A 27,141-nucleotide genomic window follows, 5' to 3' on the forward strand; every position below is an offset into this window, starting at 1 on the left:
ATGTGTCAAACACTGATTAAACCAATTCTTTTGCAGGAAATGACAGCACAAGCACGTACACACATTCAGCCAAAACGGCAGCAAAAGCAAAGGCTAAAGTTTCTGTTTCTATTGAAACCAAAATCAAGCAACAAAACCAACTGTATTGGCACTGTTTTATAACACAATCCTACACTTTACACAGACCCTGATAAAGCTCTTGAAATGGGCTCGCTACACAGAACTGAGAGGAGTTCTGAAATTCAACTGCACAATTTCCACAGAGTTGTGGACAGACCTATATATAATGTGCATTCATGTAAGAGCTTTTCTCCTTCCATGAGCTCATACATACAAGGCTATAAAGGAGCTACAAATCAGAGATGCTTTGGGTTGGCCATTTCCACTGGATGAACTTGGTTAAAAGAATCAGAATGGTTTGGATTGGAAGGGATCTTAAAGCTCATCCAGTTCCAACCCCTGCCACGGGCAGGGACACCTTCCACTAGAGAGCAGGTTGCTCTAAGCCCCTGTGTCCAACCTGGCCTTGAACACTGCCAGTGATGGGGCAGCCACAGCTTCTCCAGGCAGCTTGTTCCAGTGTTATAATGACAAAATCCAGCCACAGCTAATCCTGTCATGGGTTACACACAGAGAACTGCATTAGGCTGAAGCGCATTGCCTTCTTCAGACAAGCAGCTCCATTAGACCAAACCTTCGCTTCAACAGGAACCCTTCAAAGTTAACAGCATTGTGGCTCCTCACAGCAACTGGTGTTGTATGCTGCCAGTACACATACAATTACCTTGCAGGTGTAAATGTCCACCTTTTACCTCCTGAAGGCAACTAATTAAACCCATCACATTTCACTAAAGCCACTTCTAACAAGCTCTGGACTGGAGGTCATAACTGGAGCTCCCTCTATCAGGTATCTCTACCAAAAAGCCACGTTTGCTTCTTTAGCTACAAACATTGGTGATGCCCCTACTCCCTATACAGTACAATAACCTCTAGCTTTAACACTTAAGTGCCATTTTCCCAATTTACCTATGTGCTGATTTAGCAGCAGCTCCTATAGGATAAACTTCAAACCCTTAGACCTCTACTCCCATATGGAACCCAATAAAAAACCTTGGTGACTGCTCTGTACAAGGCATTTACTGGAAAACTTCAAGTGTTCATGCTTGTTTCTTTGCATAAGGCACTAAAAAACCAACCAACCAAAACTACTTTCACATAATTGGCAGCTCTGTCTGATTTATATATATGTTCTGTCTTGGTATGTTTAAACCAATCATTTTTCCAGTTGTGCCTATATAGTACCTACAGTATTTTATTACAAAGCTCCTCCTTGAAATCCATGCTTTTCCTTGGTTTCTTAATGACTTCTGATTCTGCCTAATGCGATTAGCCTGTGAGGACTCAGCTCCATGGGACTTGCCATCCCTGATAGAAAATTAAGGCAGTACAATTTTCCAGTGGAAAATTTTCTAACCTCGAAGTGAAAATGCTTCTTATAGTTTAATGAAGGTTCTTCATTGCAGACACTGCTTCCAGCATCTTCTATTTAACTTCTGTTGTCAGGATTGTTCGGTAATTATTCTCATGCGGTAGTGGCTGTCTATTTCTATGTCATTATCTGTTATCTCCACTTCAAAAGAAATCACAGTGCTGGATACAAAGTCTGACACTGGGTAACTTTCAGAACCATTACTTCTCTCCTTACAACTGGCTTCCTTATAATGCATGAAATACAGCTAACATCTCTGTGATAAAAGGAATTTACCCACAGAGTCCCTGCTGCTTGTGACTACTAAGGGCCTGATTTTGCATGATGCTGAGTGTTCGTGTCTAGGTGCAGAATGACTTCGACTCCCACTTCTGGATTTAGTTTGGAAGCAGAATGATTTCAACTCCCAATTCCGGATTTAGTTTGGGTGGAAACTTTCTTCTGATGCTAGGTTAAATCCTGAATAAATCACTGCAAGGTACTAAATCTTGTGTAACTCAGGTGGTTACAAGGCCTGGTTCACATATATTTATGCTAGCAGTCTTTAGCTTAAACGGAGGACTTATAACATCCAAATAATTGTTTGTATTTCCAGGAGCTTGATTTAATTGTACAATATGTTAATAATCAGCTTAAAGCCTGCCTGGTTTTGTTTATCTGGAAGAAAGCAGCTTGCAGGAGTAAGATAATTCAATTCAGAAAGAATACATTCCCTGTAGATGTCTCCAATATGTAGAATATTTTGGCCACTGATGGTCTCCAAAAAGACTGCTTCTTTCTACGCTGAAGCCATAACACTATTCCATAGGGGAAAAGGTATTTCATGTATGAACAGCTTTGGGTTTTATTGTTTTAAGTATTTTCCCTGCAGATCTGAATTCCTTTGGCCATTTTTGTTTGCACAGATCTTTCCCACCAAGTCATAGTCATCCTCTGCTTTCTGTTAAATATCTCTGAGGAGCATAATGTTCATAGCTGGCATAGGAGCTGAGAAACAAAACGAAGCTGATCTGTAAGCATTCATGTTATCTGAAGTCTGTAGCTCAGCTGCTTATCTAAACTTCCATTATAAACTTTGGCTTGCTTGTACATCTTAGGGAAGATCTTTTTTACTAAACCACCATTAAAATGAAAATTCAGTAAGGAAAAAACAGTGGTTTGAAATTACATTTAGAGAAAAATAAGTTCTTATTAAACTTGTAAGTCCTTTAAGAACTAGATTTCTAGATACAGTAAGGCAATTAAACTCCAAGGCTCCAGAACTGCACTCCAATGCCAACAGACTATGCCGTAAGCAAATTCAGAGATGAAATCAGAGCTGATGTTTTACATGCCTCTTGCTTTTAGAACAGACAAAACGCTAACTGCACTGTAAGAAATGATGCTGCTTGTGATTCAACAGCCTGTATGCGAGAGGGGACTCAAGCAGCTGCACCTTCCGTATTCTGTAATGGCTAATGAAAAGCAGAATGCTGGTGTAGTCTCCACAAGAAACCACTGTTTCATCCTCTCTCTCTGTAAATCAAATCTTCACGTGGAGTCCTTCAGACCCCTCCCATTTCTCAACAACTCAATCAGGTTTTCAGACGTGAGTAGCAGGCAGTTTCTACTCTTGCCAGGGAATACAACCTTAAGGCATGCTCTCTACGCAGCCTGCTCCACTGCCATTATTTCCTGCCTGATTAGCATTTGGTTGTGCATCCTTTGATTAGTAGAGAGCCCCTGTTTAATTAATAGCATCCTCAGTCAGAGATTATCCAGTCATACAAAAGGGAAGTGCCTCCATGGACATTTGAAGAGAGAGAAGCACTTGCAGAACAATGTCTCTCTGCTTAAAACCATGCCTGTATTTCTATACCCAGGGCAAGGTTTCACTCAAGAGTTTTTAAAACATCTCTTTGCCATTTACTTTCAGGTACAGCCTCACCATCTTGTTTTAGATATTACAGCTCCACTCAAGTAGCTTATTAAAAAAGACATTATGATCTTCTGTGAAAAAGGGACACTGTCTTGACTGACAAGGCAGGGGACAAACACTTGAGTCGAGCTGCTGGAAGAAGCAACTTGCTCTATAACTGTCTTTGCAAAGACCTCCGCAAACGAAAAGAGGTTCAAGACAGAGGATCAAATAAGCTGAAGGTGGAGAGGAAAATGAATACATCAGTGCCACATGCAGCACTTTTACAAGGTGAGGATGTCAAGAGGTTTTTGTTCTGTTGATAACTGATCTCCAGTCTGTGTCTCTCACTGAACTTCCTTTCTAAAATATACCTGTGAGCTCTGCCTCTTTTTATCCTTCTCTTTTTTAAGGAGAAAACCCAGCATCTCACTGTTCATACCATTTCCCAAGGAGTAAGTAACGCACACAGCACAATTAAGAAAAACAAGCTATCAGGATATTTTAAGTTCTTGATAAAGTGACATATAAACTTTGCACAAAGTTCACTTCATCAGTGCTGTAACGTGAACCGCAGCATCATTTACTGATCCCCAGCTGCTGCAAACCCTCAGCACCAGAGGATGGAAGTAGAGCAGTGTTAACTCCAGTGTCCCTGTGTCAGGTGCTGTCTTCGGAAGCTGCCTTTCTGCAGGTGCTCTTTCCAAGGCATCTTTATTTAATGTTAAACAATTAGGAACAGAAAGCCAAGGAATCATGCAAACAGCAGTAATTCAGGGGCAGCAGCTAGGACTTTATCTTCAATTACCAGGCATGCACATAGCAAAGGAGATTATTCAGAGTTGCAACTATGCCTTCTGCATAGGTTTAGAAACCATCAGCTTCCCTGGTTTGTATCTCCTGGGCTTTGACAGCTAACAACAATCTCTTTCTCCAACAAAAAATATCTGATGATTCAGGGATGCACAATTAGGTTGAAATCTTCCAGGTTAGGGAATTAAAACAAAATAGCGTGTGCATCAGATGTGATGAGATCATCAGGATTTTCCTCCCAAATGTATGGAAACACGAGACATTACATAAATTCCTCGCTGGTAATTGAGGTTAAGTGTTACCGTGGGTCATCAATTTAGATCATTTTACTAGTCCAACCTAGAAGATTTACTCAGAGCTACAAGTACTTTCGTCTACAATTTAAGGCTGCTGGAGAAAAGAATAAATTAAAACTTATTTGTGAAACTAAGAGTCATAAAATTGAAGAAATGTAAACGTGAAAAGGACTTGAAAGGTCATCAGTGAAGTGTAATGGAGAAGAAATACTTCAGTAAAACAAACACGTATGCTGCTGTAAATGCTGCTCCTGCCTCTCGATGCTTCACTCTCATCTTACAACAGCCACACTATCCCTACTTCACTGCAAAAAAGCAAACAAATATGGAGTGCACCGTCCCATTTAGTTACTACTGGAAAACTGCATTAGGCACAGATGCCAAGATAAGAACTATTCTGATCCTTGGCTTTTAAACAAAACACACACATTTGCAAACTCTATACCATGCCTGCTAGCCTGCAGTTTAGGATGAAGCACAGCAAAAAGACTACATTGATAGTACTGCAGATGACTTAAAGTGAAAGATCAAGATATGTTACCTCTTTCATTCCTGAAATAAACTCAATAGTCACACAGCTACAGAAGTAAAGACAGTTCACCCTTTACATATATCAAGAAAACACCAAGAAAAACATGGAAATATTTCAAATTAGATTGTAATACTTTGTAGGGAAAAAAATGTGACTAGCAGGAAGTTGTGTGATTTATTTATAACCATCTTCCAGTGCAGTTGAGGCTTTAACTTGGGTAAGATGTGCTGCAGGAGGTTAATGGCTCATGAGTGGTCATTCCTGCTGTGAAAACTGGACACCAGGGTGACACAAGGTTTTACATTAATAGAAACATGGGGGCCAGGTTTCTAGGATTAGACAAGGTGGGTTTTAGCTCACAAACATGAAGTGCACTGTCAAACAGAATTTCTTCTTTCAAGAAACATGTCGTAGGTAAAAGAAAGGAACTGTAAATAGATTAAAAACTACTTAAACTGATTGTAGGTTGATGCATGAGCCTAACCAAAGACATGCAGTGGTGCTCATTCAACTGAGCTCCTGTTTCAGAGTGATTTCACACATGATTTTCAAGAAGCAAGACTAACTATAAAGAAACTTCCTAGAAGAAAGAGAGAAATGCACTAAAAGTACAACCACACTAAGCAGAAATACGTTGCTGGGTTTGGTGTAAGGAAATAAACCGACATTGACAGAAATCCATAATCAAAGATGCTTCCTGCAGCATTTCAAACCACTTCAAAGTAGTAACTGCTTTGATTCTAGCTAGAAGTAAGCAAGTATAGTTGTAGAAGGAGTAAAGAAACAAAACTTGACACAATAAATTTGTACCAGCATTATTAATTGCTCTTTAGTGGACTTTTTCCTGGTTTAGCTGTTTCCCAGGAAAAACTGAGTAACTGCTAAGACTGCATTAGGTGTGCTTTGCCTCCGCATCTTCCTCAGGCTTTGAGATAAGCTATCTGGAGAAGCCACTTCCCAAGCCCTGCTCCCTATGGGCTTCACAGTGCTTCATGCCAACACACACACTCTCATGGCACTGACCCACTTGCAGTGACCCTAAGGGGGGGAAAGTAGGTCTGGTTTTTAGCCCTGTGAGCTCCCTAGTGCAGGGTATCCTTCAGTGTAGAAACACTTCTGATGCTGCAATTGAGTCCTGCATGGGGCTGAGAGTATGTAGCCAGAACGAGTGGGCTGAGGTGGCGCTTTCAGTGCTGGGGAGCTGGTGCCAATTTACAGTGTCTGGAAAGTGAGTTTAGATCTCTGCCCCTCTTCTTGGAGTCTCCATGGCTGCCTGGTGCTTGCAGAAGACTGTAGAATCATAGAACAGTTTGGATTGGAAGGAACCTTCAAAGCTCATCTGGTCCAACCCCTCTGCAACGAGCAGGGACATCTCCAACTAGATCAGGTTGCCCAGAACCACATCCAGCCTGGCCTTGAATGTCTCCAGGGATGGGGCATCCACCACCTCTCTGTGCCAGTGTTTTACCACCCTCATTGCAACGAATTTCTTCCTCACATCCAGCCTGAATCTCCCCTGTTTAGTTTAAAACCATCAACCTCCCTGGAGTCTTCTCCTCTCCAGTCTAAAGAACCCCAGCTCTCTCAGCCTTTCCTCACAGAAGGGGTGCTCCATCCTTCCAATCACTTCTGTGGACCCTCACCAAGAGGTCCGTGCCTTTCCTGTACTGAGGACTTCAGAGCTGGATGCAGTACCCAAGTGGGTCTCAGCAGAGCATTTCAAGAGAGAAGAAGTACTATTTACTTAAAGGTTCATCCCAACAATACAACGTGTCTTTCTATTTTAAAGGAATAGTGGGCTCCACCTTCCCCATCATTTGGAGTTCACTCCTGGGGCTCCTTAACACACAGTGCTTTGTGTCAGGCCCTGCTACCGCTGCCTGCACGTGTTCCACCTCCCTTGCCTCTAGCCATTCAAATGTGATGTCCTCTCATTGATCTCTGGCTGCCTCTCCACAGTAATTGCAGTCAGATGCTGAGGCCCCATTCCCACCAGACAAGGCATGTGATGGCCACCCATCTCCTGTTCAGGAGGAAAAGTCACTTGTAACAGAAGATAGGCACATTAAAAGAGTAAAATAAAAGCACATTTCCCATGTTTTTAAATGAGTATCTTTTAGACAGTATAGCTCATGCTTTGTAACAGCATTCCTACCCATAGTATACATAAAATCAAAGAACAGAAGCAGATTTTTTTGAACTTTAAAATTCCATTTTCTTTTAATATAAAATTATCTCTAGTCTAGCAGAAAGCAATGATTTCCACTGATATCAACTACTTCAAAGGGGAAAATAAAGAGGAATATTTGCAACAGATTTAAATTAATGAGTTTAAATAGCTACTGCTTCTAAAGCACAGATTTCTTCCTCCAAGTCTCCCCTGTGATGCTGTTTGCTAAAAAAACTCATCAGGATTTTTTCCTTCACTTCATTCACTCCAGTCTCATGCTTTAGAAATTAAATTCATCTTAGATTTGTTAAAATGCAGCTTTTAATTAAGCTCCTGGTGTATATATGCAAAGAAATCCAAACAGACCCAGCGAATTACGCTGAAAACCAAATAAAGCCAGTTGAATGGACAAGACAGGCTGGGCACACAGAGCCCAGGCAAAGCTTTGCCCTCCCAGTCCAGGGTCTGAAAGAGAACTTAAACCCTCAGCTGCTACCCACATCTCTCATCTCCGCATTACAAGCAAGCTTTTCAAGCACAATAAGCCATCCTATTTCTTTCCCAGCCCCAGTTTCAAATATTAGCGCTTTTGTTCTTAGTTTGTACAGTATTTTCTCTTAGACACCTCCAATGTGACAAATCAGGCCATTTTTGTGCAATGCGATGTTTCTTTTTGTTGTATCTGCTCATCAGTGGCAGGAGCAACTGGGGAAAGCGCAGCCCTGGACATGCAGAGCCCACTGCAGTCAGCCTCTCGAGCTAGGGATTTATTATTTGAAGCAAAATTAAAAGGAAGCCAATCAGCTCCCTCTGGGTGATGGGAATTTTAAAGAACCCTGCCTCACATCTCAAGAATAAATAACACAGAAACCCTGCTTCTTCCCCCCCCCGCCCCATTCTTCCCTTTGGTGAATTGCCTGTTGATTGCCTGTTCATTTCCTGGTGACATTTCTAAGCCCTTTACTTCCTAAACCCAAACAAAACCAATCCCCCCCCCCCCAAACTGCAATCATACACTGATGTGAGTGCAAAGAACTGAAGGCAGCTCACAGTCCCAGCAAGAAAAGCATTTCTTTCTTTATTTCATTTGGGGTGGTCGCATTCTGCCATCAAGGAAACTGGAAAACACGTGACATACTGATAAGCAGCCTATAAATAGATTTTGGCTTTACTCAAGAACTCTGATTTGCAGCAATTGATATAAATAAGCTCCAGCCTGAAAGCCTCTGACAAACAATACTCTAAACCTACTTGGCTGTATAAACAACTGTCTCCGTGGCGCAAGTGAGAACAAAACCGGCTCCAAAACCAGGCACATGTATGTCAATGAGAGCTTTGGCCATGTGCCTTTTGCTGCTGCTGAAAACACAGAACCTATCTGAGCATACAGTGGCCTTTCACCCGCTGTGTTGCTATACTCAAGCATGATCCCATACAGAAAGGAACATAAAAACATGGATGTCTTAGCTTTCCTATTTCCAGCCCTCTTATTTTCAGCAGATAAAACACTCATCTGGCCAGACTGGACTATGTATTCATGCAATAAAATTCTGTCCTCCCAGGAGCAATCAGCAACATGCACCCAAGGGGAGAAAGAAAAATACCCATCTGCATCTACAGCAGGGTCCACTGGTTTCATACAAATCAAAGGCTTTTCTCCTTACCTTTTCCCCTGGTTTAAAAGCAGGTTGGAATGCTAAGTCTCTTGTATCTAACTGCAATTGGAATAACTTTATATCAAACAGTTCTGTATGGTGTTTGACGTTATCTCTGAGAATGAAGGAAAATGCTATTTTTTTCTTATACTCTAAATAATCCAGCAGATAGTTTTGAATTTATCATCAGGATAAACTGCATGACTAACAGGAGCAGTTACTGCTCAGGGGAAAGCTTATGACATTCTCATCACTCATCTTAATTCTGGGCTACTTAATATAGGAGCCTCTTTAAATGGCACTGTCTCCCAGTTCTCCAGCTCTGGGATCTCACCTTTCCTGGATGTGTAAAACAAAGACTTGGGCATTACAGGTTTTCTTCCAACAAGACTTCTGAAGCATATGCTATGTGCTGGGATGAAGCAGGCTGTGTAAGCAGATAGGATGGCAACACATTCCATTAAATGGGATGCTTGTGGCTCAGCCATGTAAACCCAGCTCAGACAATTCTGTATCTGGGCTTGTCAGCGCTCACCACAGAGTGAGTTCATAGTGGATACTGTTTGTAAGAGGAATCTTAAATAAGGGTAAAATGGATATAGGAGTGCTGGAAGCGCTCACTAAAGCCAGTGTTGAGGCATCCCCAGGGCCAGCAGAGGAACCTGATCAGGGGACAGAGAAGTGGGATGCTCACAACCCCACCACCTACAAGCACATCTCTTTTTGGTCCATGCAGAGAAACAGAGGCCTTTGGAGAACAACATCCTAGTTCCTCCATGAGGGTACCAGAGCCCACGATGTGAGCTCCACCACCTCCACTGCACCTCCTCTTCTCTGGCAACACTGCCAGCTGTGGGAGGCTTCTTATAAATGGCTATTTTCCATATTGCCAAGAATAGCATCATTGTAAAGAGCATAAAACTGTTGGAGAGTAATTGGGTTGTGCCAGATGGCAGGGAGCTAATAGACAGTGTATAACATTTGTTTACAGCCTGATAAGTTTTACCTTGGCATTTGTAATTTGCCCAAAGAAGTTTTCAATTAAAGTAGAAAACACGGCACCTCCCTTGCAAATACATGGGCATTTAAACACTCTCAATCTGATACCTAAAAACAGTAAAGGGTTTCTTTTAATTACAGGATTTGCAAGTGTCAAGCAAAAAATTAACAATAACAAGTGATTCCAGAGAACAAATCACTTTAAATATAAACCAAAAGGAAAAGCCAAGCATCATCAAAATATGAGCAGACCTAAGGACAGCTTTCAAAGTCTCTTTTCTTCTTATGTAAGTAACAGTTAAATAATCCCGCTTCTCCTCCCACCATTTGCAACTCTCCTTACTCTAGAAGGATGGAAAAAAATCGTTTCCCCAATTGAAATGCTGCCACAAAGGTATCAGTGTCTTAAAAATGAGCTAGAACATATTCAGTTGTTGTTTGTTGCTTACAAAAACTAGCAGCAGTAATAGTTCCTTTGAAACATGCAGAAGAACCACTTTGACTACAGTGGGAAACACAATACAACAATTAATGTGTCTGTTATGATGACTTCCAACCAAGGACAAATTGCACCCCTTTAACAAAACGAAGGGTTGGCATCTGCAAGGGCTTCATGTTCCCATAGGATCCAGGAGGAGTGAAAAACTTACTTTAAGTTAAATTACTCTGGTGCAGACCAGCATAGCTCTAACACCAATATTTCTACAGGAAAAGTGTTTGGTTCATACTGCTGAAAAGCAAAATCTGTGCCTAGACCATGAGAAAAGCTGACCTGTAGCACTGACCAAAGCGGGAGAGAATTTCTACACCATGATCAGCCTCCGCTCCCAAAGCAGTGCCCACCATCACCACAGTAGACCCCTCTGAAGGACAGTATGAAAGCAGCTCCAAAATAAATTCTCTTCTTTCAGCTAAAACCCAACCTTTGCAGCAGTTCTGAAAACGTTGTTCATGCACTGACTTACAAAACACTCACTCCGAGCCATAAACCGACCTCCTTCCCTCCTTTCCTCCTGCCACTCATCCACTGACAGCTTGCACATTTAACCTGATGGCAACAGTCCATGGCTGTGAAGAAAGCTTTTACCACTGTTAAAAATAAAGAGACAAGCCCAACTCTCTCCTATGGACACAGGCTGAGAGAGCTGGGCTTCTTCAGCCTGGAGAAGAGAAGGCTCCAGGAAGACCTTAGAACAGCTTTCAGTGCCTAAAGTAGCTACAAGAAACCTGGAGAAGAGTTTTTGGCAAGGCCCTGTAGTGACAGGACAAGGGGAATGGCTTTAACCTGCCAGAGGGGAGACTGAGATGAGCTCTTAGGCAGAAGCTCTTCCCTGTGAGGGTGCCCAGAGAAGCTGTGGCTGCCCCATCCCTGGCAGTGTTCAAAGCCAGGTTGGACACAGGGGCTTGGAGCACCCTGCTCTAGTGGAAGGTGCCCTGCCCGTAGCAGGGGTTGGAACCAGATGAGCTTTAAGGTCCCTTCCAACATGAACCATTGCATGATTCTATGATAAATATTTCTGGAGAAAAAGGTGACATTCTCTCCTGAAAAAACAGAGTTGTCTGAGGCACATGTAAATACACAGAAAGGGACAGACTGCCAAGGCTGCAGCTCGGGACATACTCCTGGGTAAAGCCATGAAGCCAGTTTTAGGAGGAATGGCAGAAAGGGATCTTTGTCCTTAAGGCAAAGCACAGCAAAACTGGACTAACCTTTCCTCCTCCAGTTGCCAAATAACCATTTTTTGTTTGGATTTTACCAAAAATACACTGCAGAAAACAAGCCTGTGTTGGGTTTGTTCTTCCCCATGATGAAGAGAGCCTGTCTCTTGGCAAAAGCCAAAGCACAACTCCCACCACCCTGGGAGGGCCGGGATTTGATGCCATGGCTCTATCAGCTATCCTGATACATACAAGTTTCTCCTATTTGTCTCAACACACAGGTAACCATTCAAGGAGTCTGCTTTGCTTTACCTGAATTCAGTTTTGTGCTTTTCTTTCAACAACATGCAGGTTGGTACCACTATTTCCAGGATGAATGCTATCACATCTTCCCTTTATGTTGTGACCCCACCTGGCATGACCATTCTGCTTCTGCCACTTCATTAGCAACCATCACTTTGAAGCCATTGACACTGAACATTCACCACTGCAGCGCACAGTTTCTCATATAGATTTTGTTAACTGCATTTCATTAATCTTGGAGGAAGGAGGTTAACTCAGAGTGGCAACAGCAACAAAAAGGATATTCGTGTCATTTCAGTTATGGCATTATCAATACTGGATGTGTTTCAGAACAGGAAAAAACGTGCATGAGATTCACTGCAAGTCAGACCCACAGTCAGTGATGCTCCCCTGAACTACTAGAACCTTCCATCACAAAACTGATACTAAAAATCAGTGAGTTGGTAATGCTTTTCCTCTGTGTTTGGACACATCAGAAAGGTCACATTTCCTCTGACCTGTTCTTAAAACATATCCAACTATTTACCAGTTGTGATACACCTTAACGTTCAATGCTGTGCTGGCAGCAGGCCTGGATACCCTTCTTGCAAGAAAAGAACAGAAGTCAGAATCCAAGCCCCTAGATGTGGCCCACTCTTGCCAGACTCTCAGCTTGCTGGAGAGGACTGACCCCAGAGGCTCCCCTTTCTGTCCAAGCATCACATCTGCTCTTCAGCACATGCACCAGCCACTGCAGATACAGCAGGATTCAAACCACCCAGATTAGGATGTTAGTATTTGCAAGTTATATTCACACTTGGTTTAGGATCCCTTCTGGAAAGAATGAAGAAAAGATGTGTTCTTTTAATTGGTGTTATGGTGATTAACCACCATTGGCAGTTTAGTATCTGGGAAACCAGTCAGCTTGTATGGGAATGAACGCAGAGGCAGAGCACAACAGGGTGGAAAAGTATCAGCTGCCATCTAGGTCTGTTTCTAAATTACATGTTTGCAAGTTCAATCTAATTCCAAAAACCAACAAAGAAACTGGATACTGCAAAACAGCACAGCCTGGAACTCCCTAAGAGCTCCCAGCCAAGGGTATTTCTTCAAGGTAAGGTAGTTGGGTTTTTATCCAAATTCCCCCAAATTAAACAATCTAAATCTGAAGCTCACAAACCCAAAGCACATGGATCTGTGTGTAAAAGAGCAAACCTGTATTTTAACAGATTGCAGTAATTGACAGTTAAACACTCAGGTTTGTCGTCCTGCATTGTCTGGCAACTCAATCAGGCTTGTTCTGCTAACTAAAAATGGAGCTACGCCGAACCTTAGTGTAAGATGAGTGTTGAATCTGCCCTTTTTGCACACTCTCTTTCTAGGACATGCCACAATCTCAGTGTACTGGTACAATGTCAGCATTTCAGCAAGACCCTTGAAATCTGAGGCAGGTGAATAATTCAATCTAGACTTCATGGGTATGAACCCAAGTTCAGGCTCAAAGTGGGTAAGTGCTGGAAACATGTAGCTCACCTACTTTGTTACACATCTCCTAAAGTGATTTCTGTTCAATAGGAATGACACGCAGATCCCTGCACACACAGGTCCCTGCATGGGATTTCTCAGCAGAGAGGAACGAGGACCTGATTTTTGTCATCCAAAGACAAAATATGAAGAATATTGGACACTTACAGCGCTAATAACCATATAAAAGAAGAGCTACATGCAGAAAACAACCCCTAATTCTGTCTGTATGTCAGATCAGCCACATCGAGGAACGGCTATAGCACTTCTGCTCATTCAACTGTGTAGTCGTAGAAATGCTTCTCCTTGGAAAGGATGCACCCACGATGCACTCGATAGCCAGGAAAACTTGCTAAATCAGGTGTGTATCAACCTAAACACGCAGCAGTGTCACCAGGAATACACTGCACTTTATTCCAGTCAATCACCAAGAGCTGGAAAATAAGGAAGCAAAGTTTTGGCCTTCAGAAAACGTTCTTTTCACACTGACAGACAGATAACCACTTTGCTCCCGTGTGCACATGCTTGTGTAGCAGTGAGTGTTGCCCTTCATTCTGCAGGAACATCTCTGCGGGTGGCTCACTAACAGCCCAGGAGTGGAACAGTGTCTGAACTCTCCCAGTAGGCTGGGAGGGGATGGAGCAGAGCAAACCGGAGACAGGCAACTCATCCTCAGTACCACTGTAAGGCTCTTGTTATTGCCACACAAATACTACCCAGGATATATTTAAAGGTGTTCATATGCCTTACTCAGCAGAAGAATCCTATTTATAATTCAACAGGAAGAGGGGTGGGCTGGTTTCAGAAATATCCTACTGTATTAAGTAAAACAACTATCAGCTATTTGGATGCACTTGCCTCTACCTTTTGTATATTCACAGCAGACTAGAGCAAAAAAGAGTCTCATATCTACTCTGGTAACATGGATTCAACATGAGTATATGAACACCGGAAATAGCCGAAGTTTCCTGCTGCTTTATAGTTCACACAGACCTTTGGCTATTTCCATTCACTACCTTATCTGTAGCTGACTCAGTTCTGAGTCCCACTTTCCCATTCCTAATAACATATTTCCCTGCCATACTGGTAGAGGTCTCTGCAGGTCACCTGTGTCACCACAAGCAGCAGGGATCATGTCACTGGGGTGTCTAACCAGCACAGACATGCCTTGGGACACAAACAACAGACTGAAAAGCCAGAGAGATGAAACAAGGATTATTTATGGCAGGGGCTGTCATTATTTTCCAACCAAAGTTTTAACCCAAAAAGCCAAATTTCTTCCCATTGTTTTCTCTTGGAAACCTCTGTTGGAGAGGAGACAAGGAGGGATTAACAAACGTCAGGCAAATGTGCAGGTGTGCAGCTAAAAGTGCTTAGCTTTGACACAGGGAAAGTGCCAATGCAGTAGGGAAGATGAAGAACTCTGACACTGGAAGCTGTTCTTGTGGAGTTTAAGCAAGCTTAAATGACTTCAGGTTTAAAGAAAACTTTCTTTGTGACTCATCTAAATCTCAAAACCAAACCTCTTGTTACGAGCTCTGACCAAAGACAGTTTACACTCAAACTCAATCACAAATTGCTCATCCCCTGCTAATTTGCCTGAGGGTTTCCAGTCAGGGTTTGACATTCACTACAGCACACAGGCAGCCACATCCAACAGGGACAATGAATTCCCAACATGGATCACCCTCTGTTCCTCCTTGGCTATTCAGCACCCTGCCATCCTGTTGCCAGGAAAACCCTTTTCCCCGCAGATCAGCATAGGGCAGCACTTCCACCCTGAGAAGAAGAAACTGGCATCTCCATCAGCTACGGTTACTTGGGATCTCCACCTAATCCTTTTGCTTCACAGTGGTCTCTTCCAAGCCTAAATGGCTTTGCTCAGTTATATGGTGAGATACTGATTGAGCCATTCCTATGCAGATGATAATCAATATATCAAACCTTTGCAACTAATTAAAACCCAGCAGTTTTCTCCAACCAGTTATTTACAGGGCAAGGGATGCTGTGGAAAATCACCAAGCCGGACACCAATAAAATGGGGGAGATTTAAATCATTTGTTCTAAACAACTGCAGAATAATGTTTCTTCTTTGGCATTTTCACTTGAGCATTTGAAGCTTGAGGGTATGCACTACCAGGAGAGCTCTCTCTGGATGCACAGCTCCACACTACTGCTGAAATATATACTTTTAATATGTATGAAATACGTCTAGATGGAGATTACTGCTCAAAAGGAAAGCCTCATGTGACTCAGTTATTAGGTACCTTTACGTTTTCCAGTGAGAAACTCAGAAATTCATTCTAGGCTGATTGTTCATCACAGCGGCTGAATGCAGCATTCCTTATCTTTATGGAAAGCAATATATTATTTATGTTGGGTTTTGTATTAGTATTGCACTTAGGAGCCCTACTCATGAAGCAGGACTTTGTTCAGATGGGTACTGAACCAACACTGGAAAAAAGGGCTTCACCTTCCCAAGTCTCTAGGATCTTAGGGCAAGTGAAAGGTAATGGGTGGATATGAGCACACAGGGGGTGTGAAGCAACAAACAGGTAACACTGGACATGGAAAGCCAGTACTAACATTGCTAGTTATATAACATATATAGCATAACATAACTAACATAACTAACATTCCCATCTCATCAGCGTTAGGAGTTGTGAAGGCAGGAATAAAATATCCATGGCCTGTATTACTGATCAGCAACACAAATGCTGCCACATGGCTGCTGACACTGGATACAGCTTTGTCACAGAGCCAAGCACACCACCATCGCACCACAAGGTTCACCAGAAGTGGTACCTACCAGCGGAGCGATGGCACTTTGCAACCCACCTCTCCTCCTGCAAGCCCTATCCAGTGGCAGGGAAAAGCAAGGAGAGGAATTTAAGCCCTCAACAGCCACAGAGGTGCGACAACCAACACAGGAAATATCACCACAGCACTGAACTTCACATCTGCAGGAAGAACATGCTCTGTTAAGTGGTGAGTCCATACCCTCCAGTGCGCTACATAAACCCCCCCACCACTGCAGTCTGAAAGCTCACAGGAGTGGCTTATGTATGGATTTAAAACAGTTTAGGAGTACTGTGTGAGGCTGAGAGCACACAAAGCTGTCTCTGTCAATCTTTCTTTAAAATGACACAAAAAGTCATACTAAAGGAGAAAAAGGCAAAAATAAAACCCAAGCTGTATGCAGGTTTATCCCAAACCATCTCCAGCAGCAGCATTTAAAGCACAGCTTTAGCGATACTCTCCAGTGTTCTCAGCAACTGAAATACCACATAATTAATTGAGCAGTGTCTACCTTCTCAAATTTAAATGTCAAGTTTTAAAATCACATTTATAAAATGCCTTTCTGTTTCTTAAATACAGAATCTCTTCTTACACCCTTCGCACTGTGCATTCTGGCATGCAAGTCTGCAAACAGAAAGATGATGTATGTTTTAGAACTGTAACAAAGAAAACCAGAAAAGCAAGAGCAAGAAAAAGAATTAAATCTTTCTGGCAATGATTCCTAGTGAAAGCCTTGGATGAAACCCTGCGCTTTCTGCATATCCTGAATGTTTGTAAGTAGGGAATCCAATGAACCTCCTAGACAGAGGTAAGTTACGCAGTATACAACAAGCTTCTGAAAATGTCCCAGTTCCCCAAGGATTAGAGGGCTGTAAATACAATCACCTTCACCAGTTTGGGCCATTCTGGTGGCACGCATGGATGCAGATCATCTCAGAGGCAGCATCAGCCTCTGGCATGAGCAGCCAAGTGAACTGCATCCCACGGTGGGTGAGGATCTCTGCAGGCTTCAGAGTGCAGGTGTGGAACGCTGGTGCTCATCCGCTCCACTAAGCAAGCCCCCGTGACTGAGATGTGACTTGGAACCAGATGAAGCAGAACAAAAATGGCTACTGTGCTGTTGCTGAATGCCCCGGGCTTGATTCACACTTCCAGCAAGTTTTGCTTTGCTTCCAGAATAGCATGAATAATGTTCCTAGCGGAGACACGTCTCCAGGTGATGGAGAACTGAAGATCTGTTCTCCGTGCTCCCTGGATAGCAGCACTGACAGCTTTATCTTTGGAGATGAGACTCTTCCCTGAAGAAGTTAACTTGCAACAGCTCTAAAACAAACAAAACCAAAACCATCCCAGCCATACAGAAACTTGCCCTAATTCCTCAGTAAGCAGAGGGCTTTACTGTGGGCAGCGGAGAGACCTTTTCTGGTGGGGAAAATTTGGAAGTGCGAAAGATGCTGGGTGCCATGAGGAGCTCAGTGCAGAGAGGCGATGCCAAGATGCAGGGAAGCGGGCAGAGAAGGGCAGATTGAGGCTCATTCCCCCACAAAGGAAGGCCCAAGGCAAAATTCCCTCTCTTTCACAGTGACCACTGCTCCACATTCTTCAGGACATTTTAACTACTTGCTTTTCCCATCTTTACAACTGCAATCACATGAACACTGGTCAGATATCACAGAATAGTTTAGGTTGGAAGGGACCTTAAAGCTCATCCAGTTCCAACCCCTGCCATGGGCAGGGACACCCCCTAGAGCAGGTTGCTCCAAGCCCCTGTGTCCAACCTGGCCTTGAACACTGCCAGGGATGGGGCAGCCACAGCTTCTCTGGGCACCCTGTGCCAGCGCCTCAGCAGCCTCACAGGGAAGAACTTCTTCCTAATACCTAATCTGTAGCAGATGAAAGCCATTCCCCCATGTCCTGTCACTACATGCTCTTATAAACAGCCCATCTCCAGCTTCTCATCAGCCCCTTTAGGCATTGGCAGCTCCTCTATGGTCTCCCTGAAGCCTTCTCCAGGCTGAACAACCCCATCCTACAGCATCCAAATATTACCCAAAGAAATTAATCTGAACCTTCGTTAATACACTAAACCTCAACCTCTAGAAACTTTCATGTAATTTAATCATTAAATAGAAGAACAAACAAATTGAGGGGGAAGTTTGGGGATGTCATTGTTATCCCTAAGGTGAGTGGGAAGCAGGTGAGCTGCACGCATATTCCATTTTTATTCCTTTTTGGCAGAAATAGAACATTGCTCAGGCATAATTTACATTAGAGTTACTAATTTAGCATCAAGGTTGCTGAAGGGAAAGCAACATGCATTTATCAGCAGATAAAAATAACAGCAATAGCAGCACTGGAGACAGGCAGAGCGACAGGAGTCGGTGCTGCAAAGGGCAGGCTTGTTGCTCTCCTGTGCGATCCATGTAGGCAGCTGCCTTTTCCAGGGAATTCACTGAGTGGACCAAAGAGGAAAACGAAATAGAAATCTCTTTGCCATTTCCCATGTGCTGTCTGATGAGGGTGGTTATTAAACACAGTATCATTGTCCCAGCACAGACATTATCATAAAGACATGAATTAACCGCTTGTCTTTCAGATACTTCAGAAGTGACAGAGGCCTCTTTTGTTCTCCTGATAAAGAAAAGCAAACTATCTGACCATAAAAACCATGGCTGCCACGAAAAATCTAAGTTCAGACACCATAAGGAAATCAAGTGATTGAATTAGGTTTATTTTGACAGGCTCCTGTCATTGGACTCATACATTAGAAGGTAAGAGCCTTATTCGGAGGCAAATTAACCAAGTGTTACCTTTGATTTATTTATTATCGTACGTGTGCTTTCAGCAGGTTCCCAAAAACTTCTTCAACTGCATTTGTGAAGTCAGGCAACAAATGAAGAAAGAAGAAGGAAATGATAAACCATTTAACATCCTTTCTGCTTCTTTGCATAAATTTCACCAAACGTCAGTAAAACCCTCCTGACTGTAAGTCAGAGGGAGACACAGGAGACAGCAGCCTTGATAGCTCTGACAATCCAAATAGACTTGCACATCCTCAATGTTCAGGCTGGAGAAGAGAAGGCTGCGTGGAGACCTCATAGCAGCCTTCCAGTATCTGAAGTGGGCCTATAGGGATGCTGGGGAGGGACTCTTCATTAGGGACTGTAGTGATAGGACAAGGAGTAATGGGTTCAAATTTAAACAGGGGATGTTTAGATTGGATATAAGGAGGAAATTCTCTACTGTTAGGGTGGTGAGGCACTGGAATGGGTTGCCCAAGGAAATTGTGAATGCCCCATCCCTGGCAGCACTCAAGGCCAGGTTGGACAGAGCCTTGGGTGACATGGTTTAGTGTGAGGTGTCCCTGCCCATGGCAGGGGGGTTGGAACTGGATGGTCTTAAGGTCCTTTCCAACCCTAACTGTTCTATTAGTCTATGATTTCCCTGAAATTCCCAGAGTTTCCATTAAACAATTATTTAAACTTTCCTTGATAGTTTTCCTTTTTGGTTTTGAGTGTATGAAATGTTGGGTTTTCTCTACAGATGTGTTAGAACCCTTTGTGGTGAGGGAGAAGTGCGCAGCTTTTAAATTACAGCTGACATACTCCTCAAATCATCTCACTCTACTTGAGCATTCCAAGTAAACCCACTGAATGCAGAGAGGCTGGTGACGATACTAATAGTAGCTGAGGTCTTGGCAGATTTCTACATTATTTTCTCTCTCGAGCTTCCTCGTTACAGTGAGAAAATTTGGGGCAGGGGAGCTGCGACTGTTTTTAAGATTGGGGACGATGCTCTATAAACATTTTGGCATTCGAGTGATTCCATCATTCATAATTTCATCTCCTACAGGTTCCATAGCATATGTCATTGAAAGAAATTCATTTCCTGCTGCACGCTGTATGGTATCTTTGAGGGAAAACAGACTGATCAAGCGCATCAAGAGTTTTCAATATGAACATTCGCCAACATTTGCCGCGGGGTTATTTCCGTATCCCTGCCAACTCATCCTGATATTTCTTCTCGCTGCTAAAAACACTTCTACGGTTGCATTAAGATTTGAGTTTCCATAGAAACTGTTGTTGGCTAAAGTAAATACAAGCTGGTAAGAAGTGTGACTTCCCTCGTTCTGTGAAGCTGCCCAATTTGCACCACCAAACCTTTCACTGGTGTTTACTGCTGTGTGACGCTCTTAGTGAAGTCTCCCTTTAAAGAACACACTCTTGAGTGGCACTTCCACGCTTCACAGAAGGTGGGTGAACATTCAGAGCTATTTCTATGTCTCCATGTACATAACTGTGTGTTTCTCTCCACTGCTCATTGTTTTACTCTATTTTGCAGACCTCTTCGCTACACTTTACAAGGGATAAGACGTCTCTCCCTTAGTCTGCCCATAAAACAAAGCTTGTGAGAGTGCTACCAGGCAATGTGTGAGTAAAAGGAAATGAATAATTGCTCCATCATGACTAATGATTTTCACATCCCTTCAGCATCCCAAAATGCAAACAACGTGAGCTCTGAGCATCCAAGGCTGCACCCATGTTGACACCGGCAGCAGCTCTGAGTCCCTGTACGCTGTAAGGAAAGGCCCAGCACGCTTTGAATGGGCTCCACTGAATTCATGGGCAGTCATGTCTGCTGAAGGAAGAAAACTGAACTGCATATTAATCTCCTGTTCCCAAAATTTCTCTTGCTCCCTTCCTAAATGATTCTAATGCTTACTAAAAAGGCGAAATGCTGATGCTCATCTTATAATTCCCTCACTTCCGTATGAATTTCATTGTATGTTGAATTCAGGCACTTTTTCCTAACATACACAATTAATAAGTCTTTTCTTATTCTCTTCAGAACACTACTTTCATTTTTCTTCTCATTTAGAGAGCTGCTGCAGTGCTCTGTGCTGCCTGAGATTTGCCCTTATTCCAAAGAAGAAGCCTTTGCATGAGTATTGCATTGAGATGGAAAATTCTGTTATCATTTCTGGAAACAGCAGCTGAAGACCTAAAGATTCATTCCTGACAATGTGGAAAAAGAAGGTGATGCTGAAGCTCCTTTGTAACACAGGGGACATCTGAGTATCCTGCTTACTGATTTGGGGTGGGAAGATGGTCTTCTCATCCCCCAAGCATCAAGTGTTTTAGTACCCAATAAAGGCCTCCCTTCTACCTCACTAGAAACCTAAGATCTATGAAAGACATACAAGCTTGTTTTCAGATGCCTAAACACCCTGACTGATTTAACCTTTAATCTTTGTGTGTCCCACTTGCTTTGCTCTAAAACCATTCTGACTCACAGAGTCTCCCTAACCCCCTGAACCTGCAAAACTCCCTTTGGGTGCCTAAAGTAGGACAGTAGCAGAGACTTGCACACACCTCCTGAATTTGTCTCTTCTTCCCAGCCTTAAGCCCCATTTGGAATAACTGGTGGCCATTCCAATGGATGAAAGCAAGCTTTGAGTTTCCTAAAAGGATAAACAGCCAGGGGAGCTGAGGTAAGGCTTTAAGCTTCAACACTACTCACATGGTAACCCCACTTCTCAGGGGCAGCCATAAGCTCATTTCAGTACCCTGAAGTGTGAGAACACAGATAATGATTACTATTAGATGATCAGACTATGACCTTGGCTCTAGGATGGTACTCTAGTGCTGTGCCACTCTACACAGTTTTAGCCAGGTCTACTGAGTAACTGCTCAGGAAAGTCTTTGCAGACCCCTTTCTGAGCTCTCCCCATGCACTGCTGTTGTGGCCAGGAATAGCTCTGGTGCTCTGCTCTTCAGTCTGCAGGGAATAGGAAGAACAGGAAAGAGGTTTCAAGAGGCTCTCAACAATCATCTCGAACCAGAAGCTGGAGAAGAAGTGGTTTTGTAAGTGGCGAGCAGAGCTGACCATCTGCACAGTTTCAACCTAGCGGTGAATACTAAGTTTGAGGAGATCTCAGCTCCTTCCTTTTGCTACCTTAGAGATGACTGGAGGATGACAGCTGCACTTTCGTGCCTTCAAGGGAACTTTCAAGGCTAAACATAACAAAGACTAGAGAAAGGAACAGACCTCTGGGATGAGAAACCCAGAAAGAAAAAGCTCTGAGCTTATGAGCAGTGTAAGTGCATTTAGGTATCCCCTTTTACATGAGCATGCCTAATACTACCTTTCTCCTGAGGACAGATTATGCCCACTTAGCAAAACCATTACAGAAAACAACCAATAGCTTGGACATAATTACTGGAGCAAAATGTTTACATGTTTTCAACAACTTTATGGACAATGTGAAATGGGGTAACACAAAAAGAGTACGACACCTTCTAAAGAAAGACAGAACATTTGGCTGTTTATCGATGACAACTTCTCCCTTCTCGTAGTGACTAAAAGATGCATCAAACACACAAGAACAACCACAAAATATGTATGTCTAGATTTATGGAATAATCTTGTAAAAACTGAATGTCAACCCGTAATGCTGAAAAGAGAAACTAATCAAAATCCCTTTGTGTTTCTCTCTCTGTTTCAGGAACTGAGACTACTTATGGCTGTGCAGAAGGTACACTGAATGCAGCACAGGAACAGACTCTGTTTCTAGCCATCAAAAAGACCAAGAGCCTGGCAGATTAATTAAGCTCCCAAAGAAATGTCCCTGCTGGTGGATATGGCAGCATATGGGGAAGGAGTGTGTGTTCCAGATGGTGATGGGGAAGAAAAAAGGGGTTTGGGAACTGATTGCTTACTGGCCTCTAAAATCACTACCTGCTGATGGTCTTCTGTAGCAGCACACCGAACAGGTTCTGGTAGCTTACTGTGAGTGTTGCTAATGACACTGAAATTGAATTTGCTATAAAAATAAAAATCACATTTCTTTTATGCAATAGAAAATTCAGGACTGATTAAAGTGACACTTCTATGAAAAGGCAGCAGTAGACTTGAAATTTAAAGATTCCCATTAACTTCTGAAGTTTTTAATGACAGCCCACTCTTACAATTCTGAAAATAGATTGTAAAATGTGCAGAAACTGGCAGAAGTCCCTTAATACAGTATAAAAATTGGCCAAGACTATGGGCCTGGGGATGGCTAACAGGGGAATGGATAGAAAATCACTCAATCTCTTGTTTTACACTCAAAAATGCATCAATGCATAACAGCATTTTGTCCTTTCTGTCTGGCAAGGCCACTACAGGAAGCAAATTCTCCAGTCAATGCTGATCCCACCAGATTATGAGAGATTAATTTCTGGGATGGCTGATAAACCTGTGCTAATGGCAGCAAGATGCATTTATTGCTGAGGCAGCTGAACTCCATTCCATGTCTGCAGCTCATACTGTAGGCTGTATTACATAGGGGGTAAAAAGCTCTCCAGGTACCAGGAAACCACACCAGATCCATTCTGCTCATCAGCACATCATCATCACCATCTGCATCATGCTTTCACCCTGCAACAAGCCATCTCTGCACCTACATTAGGGAAGCTTGCTTTCCCCTAACCACTGGCATTCTTTATGCTCACCTGAGAGCAAAGGTTGCTCCCACCTCGAAGAACTGTGCAAAAGAGCCTCGAAAAAGCTGAGAACTTTGGCAAGTACCACGCATGCACGGTGCTGCTCTCTTGAGCCAACGTACCAGGGTTTTTACATGCAATCACAAGCTGCTACTGCTTGATTTCGAGCCAAGCTTTCCTGCTGCTGTATGAGCTTTAGATCTTCTGTGGATGTGACACAACCAGGGCTGCTGTAAGGCTTGTTCACCTGCAGTCAACACTGCTCCGCTCAGCCCCACAACGCAGATCAAAGCAAAGCCAACAGGACTGGCCCAGAAAGGAGCGTTTTGTTTCACACTGTTTGCAAGATCCCATCAGCAGCCAACCCAGGTGCTGTTTTCATTCTGCCCACACACAGATCGATGACAAAAAGCAACTCATTCACACAGGTGGTGCATTCCACCACCCTAAAAGGCAGGATTTTCTCATAGCCTTCATTTAATGTCACTACTGTCAAATCCATAACATGTTGTTAACAAAAACAGCCTTTATGTAACCTAATAAATAAAAGTCACCAAGGCAATACCTATGCATAAATTTTAGCTAAAAACGTTTTGTTCAAAGAACATGAATGTCCTCTGTAAAGCAGGGAGCATTTTAAAGTAATGTTCTACACATTGTTAATACTTTATTGCTATTCATCACTGAACCATTAATCATGGTGAACTCATTTGGTATTAACATGGATGTCATGAAGTACTTCTGTTGCATTTCAATTATAATTCAGCCTTTAAAATCCTGCCAGCACTACCTGGAAAGCTTTGAAAACTTAATGTGAATAGTCCGTTCAGAGATAACTACAATCACATTCTGGCACACAGAAACAACCTTTTCCATTCCTGATACCTGCGCTTGAAGGGATGAGGAGCCCAGGCAGTCAGGCTCTGACCCAGGGCTGGGTGTAGGTAAGAGGGATCCCAGTGGGAAGCCATGGCCATTAAGACCCAGCATTTTTCTCATGCAGGATGAGGGTAGGAGAAGCATTGCTTTGGGTTTTGACCCCACCAGGTCAACTGCGACTAACCATTTCAGACCCATAAGGAGATATCCCATTTCCTGTCACTACTGTAATTCCCCAAGACTATTTTGCTTCCAGAGCTGAGTGCTTTGGTATCTTCTCTGATATGCAGAGTATGTCCAAACAAAACCACCAGAGAACATGTATCTACAATCCCCTGTCTTTAGAGACGGCGCAGGAGCATGCAGTACATCAGAGCAGACCAAAGGGAGCTGTATTCTGACCTCTCTGATAGACAGTTTAAAAGAAAACAAAACAAACCAAAGAAACCTCTTTGTGGCCACAAGAGGCACTGAAAGAGGGAAATCAGCAGCCCAAAACACAACATGGACCTCAACTGACAGCTCCTTGCCATCAGGGGAGCCAAGAACTCATGTAAGTTTACCTTGACAAACCAGGAGCTTTTGTTCCCTCGCCACCAGCAGCATTTTACACACAGAATCAAATGACAACAGCACAACAATCCCAACACTTCTCATCAGAAACCATTATTAAATGGAGAAAAGACAATACTTTTTAGCCAAGGGAACTTCTTGCATAGAATTCCCATTCTATTTTATCTAGGTCATCAACGTAACACAGAAGCACACAGCAAGAATTCCTACCTTGGGAGCTCTGGCATGTTTTCCACATCTGGCATCTTTGACAAGGCTGATATCCAGCAGCTCGGTCTCCTAGAAGGAAAGATTGCAACACAGATAAGGATTACACCAGTCAGAAAGCCTCACTGTGCTAACAGTGCCCCACTTCCCACATCTGCCAGGGCTTTGCCTGTTTGTCATGATGCCTGTCCAAACTAAGAACAGCTTGGAGGAGTGCTCTACTGCACTACAGCTATTTCAACAGCAATACTAAGACCTTAGACAAATTGGCTTCCTTAAAAATGAGCAGGTCTGTTATGATATACAGAATATATAAAAGCCATGCTTACTTACTGGATCACCAAATACCAGTGTTGTTAGGCTCTTTTCCTTTTTAATACAATTTTAGCATTTTGATGCTAGTCACAGTGTGAAAAAGGCAACGCTACCAACAGAAAACCCTGCCTCTGCATTAGAAAAGCTATCTTATCATCACTAGAACATTGTGAAAAGTGTACATAAAAGCCAAGAAGTGCTGTACCTACAATCACACAGGTTCCAACAGCTTTAGTGACTGCCTCTCAGTAAGAACCATGTCCTTTTGACACGCATTTCCTAGTCCATGTGCTACTCGAGTTGGTCCATACTTGGAACAAAACTGGCACATGATGGCAGCTTCTGTTAGGCAAATTCCTGTCCTCGCCTCCACATGTGTAACACAACTGATCTCCTTCCCCTAATGATCTCTTGGGTCTTTACCCTCCCTGCTGCTATCTGGCAGGACAGGGCTTAGCTGAGCTCACAGTGCTCGGGATGTACAAGCCAGTGGCAGCCCAGGGAGTGCATCCAACCCTCTGGAACCAGCACGGAACATTTACCTCTCCAAACACACAGCACAGCCTCCAGCTAATATAATTTCCCCTAATCTCATCCTGAGCCATGGCATTTTTGGACCCTGCCATGTTAGGTCTTTCTTGAATTCCTTAACCTTCCTGGGAGCATTTGGAAGTAGGAAGGATGATGGAGACCTGAGCCATGACATTCCCAGCTGTCAGATCCCTTGCAAGCACCCACACAGCATTACAAGTGCTTTGCCAGGAGCAACACCAAGTGAACTGCGAGACACAGTGAGAACATCTGATCTGATTTAGCATTGCTTGACAATCTTAAAGCACATCTCAATACTGTCCGCTTCATTTACACCAGCATTTGGACTAATAGCCCACGTTAGCACGACTCAATTACATACTAAATATAGTCTAGAAGTACTCAGCAAGAGTGGGACCATGCTGCAATTATAGCTACACCAGCCGAGTGCATTTCAGCCTTCCAGTATTAATTGCAAATGATGTGCAGAGAATCTGAAATCCGTGCTGGACAAAGACACTACTCAGATTCAAAGGAGAAAAGGGTTCTTTTTTTCTCATGGACATTATTTTGCCATTGCATCCTTATTTCATTTTCATTTTAATGGACCCACTCCTGCACAGCTCTCATAGACGTTTGTTGTCTACTAAGACATAAGCTCTACCACCAGATTTTCACATCGCCATACATTCATCACATTACCAATTCCAATTCTATCCTGCTCTAGTGCCTGCTGAACTTGCATGAGCATTATTCCCCTCTTCATCTAACCTAAAAAGGGGAAACCTGCCCTTTTGAGATCATTATTTTTTGTTCATACTGTCTAAAAGAGGACAAGGGTATCAAAACTTACAGGGATCAGAAGTATAGGCAGGGTCATAAAAGGTGGTATTTTGTAAACCTCCTCAGGAAATAACCCAACCTACACCAATACAGGAGGCAAATGGACCTTTCCAACAGCGCTGCAGACCCTCACATGGACAGCTGATCTTAAGATCATCCAGTTCCAATGCCGCTGCCATCGGCAGGGACCCCTC

The 27,141-nt window shown here is 43.0% G+C and overlaps 1 protein-coding gene and 1 long non-coding RNA gene across 4 annotated transcripts in view; one reads left to right on the plus strand and one right to left on the minus strand.

Annotated features, from left to right (window-relative positions):
* PLCB1 (phospholipase C beta 1) overlaps positions 1 to 27,141 on the minus strand; it is a 400,808-nt gene that overhangs the window by 265,488 nt on the left and 108,179 nt on the right. For all 3 annotated transcript variants that reach the window (XM_061364798.1, XM_061364800.1, XM_061364799.1), the window contains exon 3: positions 25,262 to 25,330. In XM_061364798.1, coding sequence (XP_061220782.1) covers positions 25,262 to 25,330 — 69 coding nt within the window. The remainder of the gene's footprint in view (positions 1 to 25,261; positions 25,331 to 27,141) is intronic.
* LOC133218421 (uncharacterized) overlaps positions 1 to 27,141 on the plus strand; it is a 404,246-nt gene that overhangs the window by 28,312 nt on the left and 348,793 nt on the right. The window lies entirely within an intron of this gene.

This window comes from Neopsephotus bourkii, unplaced genomic scaffold (genome assembly GCF_033783945.1).
Source record: "Neopsephotus bourkii isolate Nb327-2 ecotype Australia unplaced genomic scaffold, CSIRO-AGI_Nbou_v1 NB_1250, whole genome shotgun sequence".
In the NCBI taxonomy this organism is placed as follows: domain Eukaryota; kingdom Metazoa; phylum Chordata; class Aves; order Psittaciformes; family Psittacidae; genus Neopsephotus; species Neopsephotus bourkii.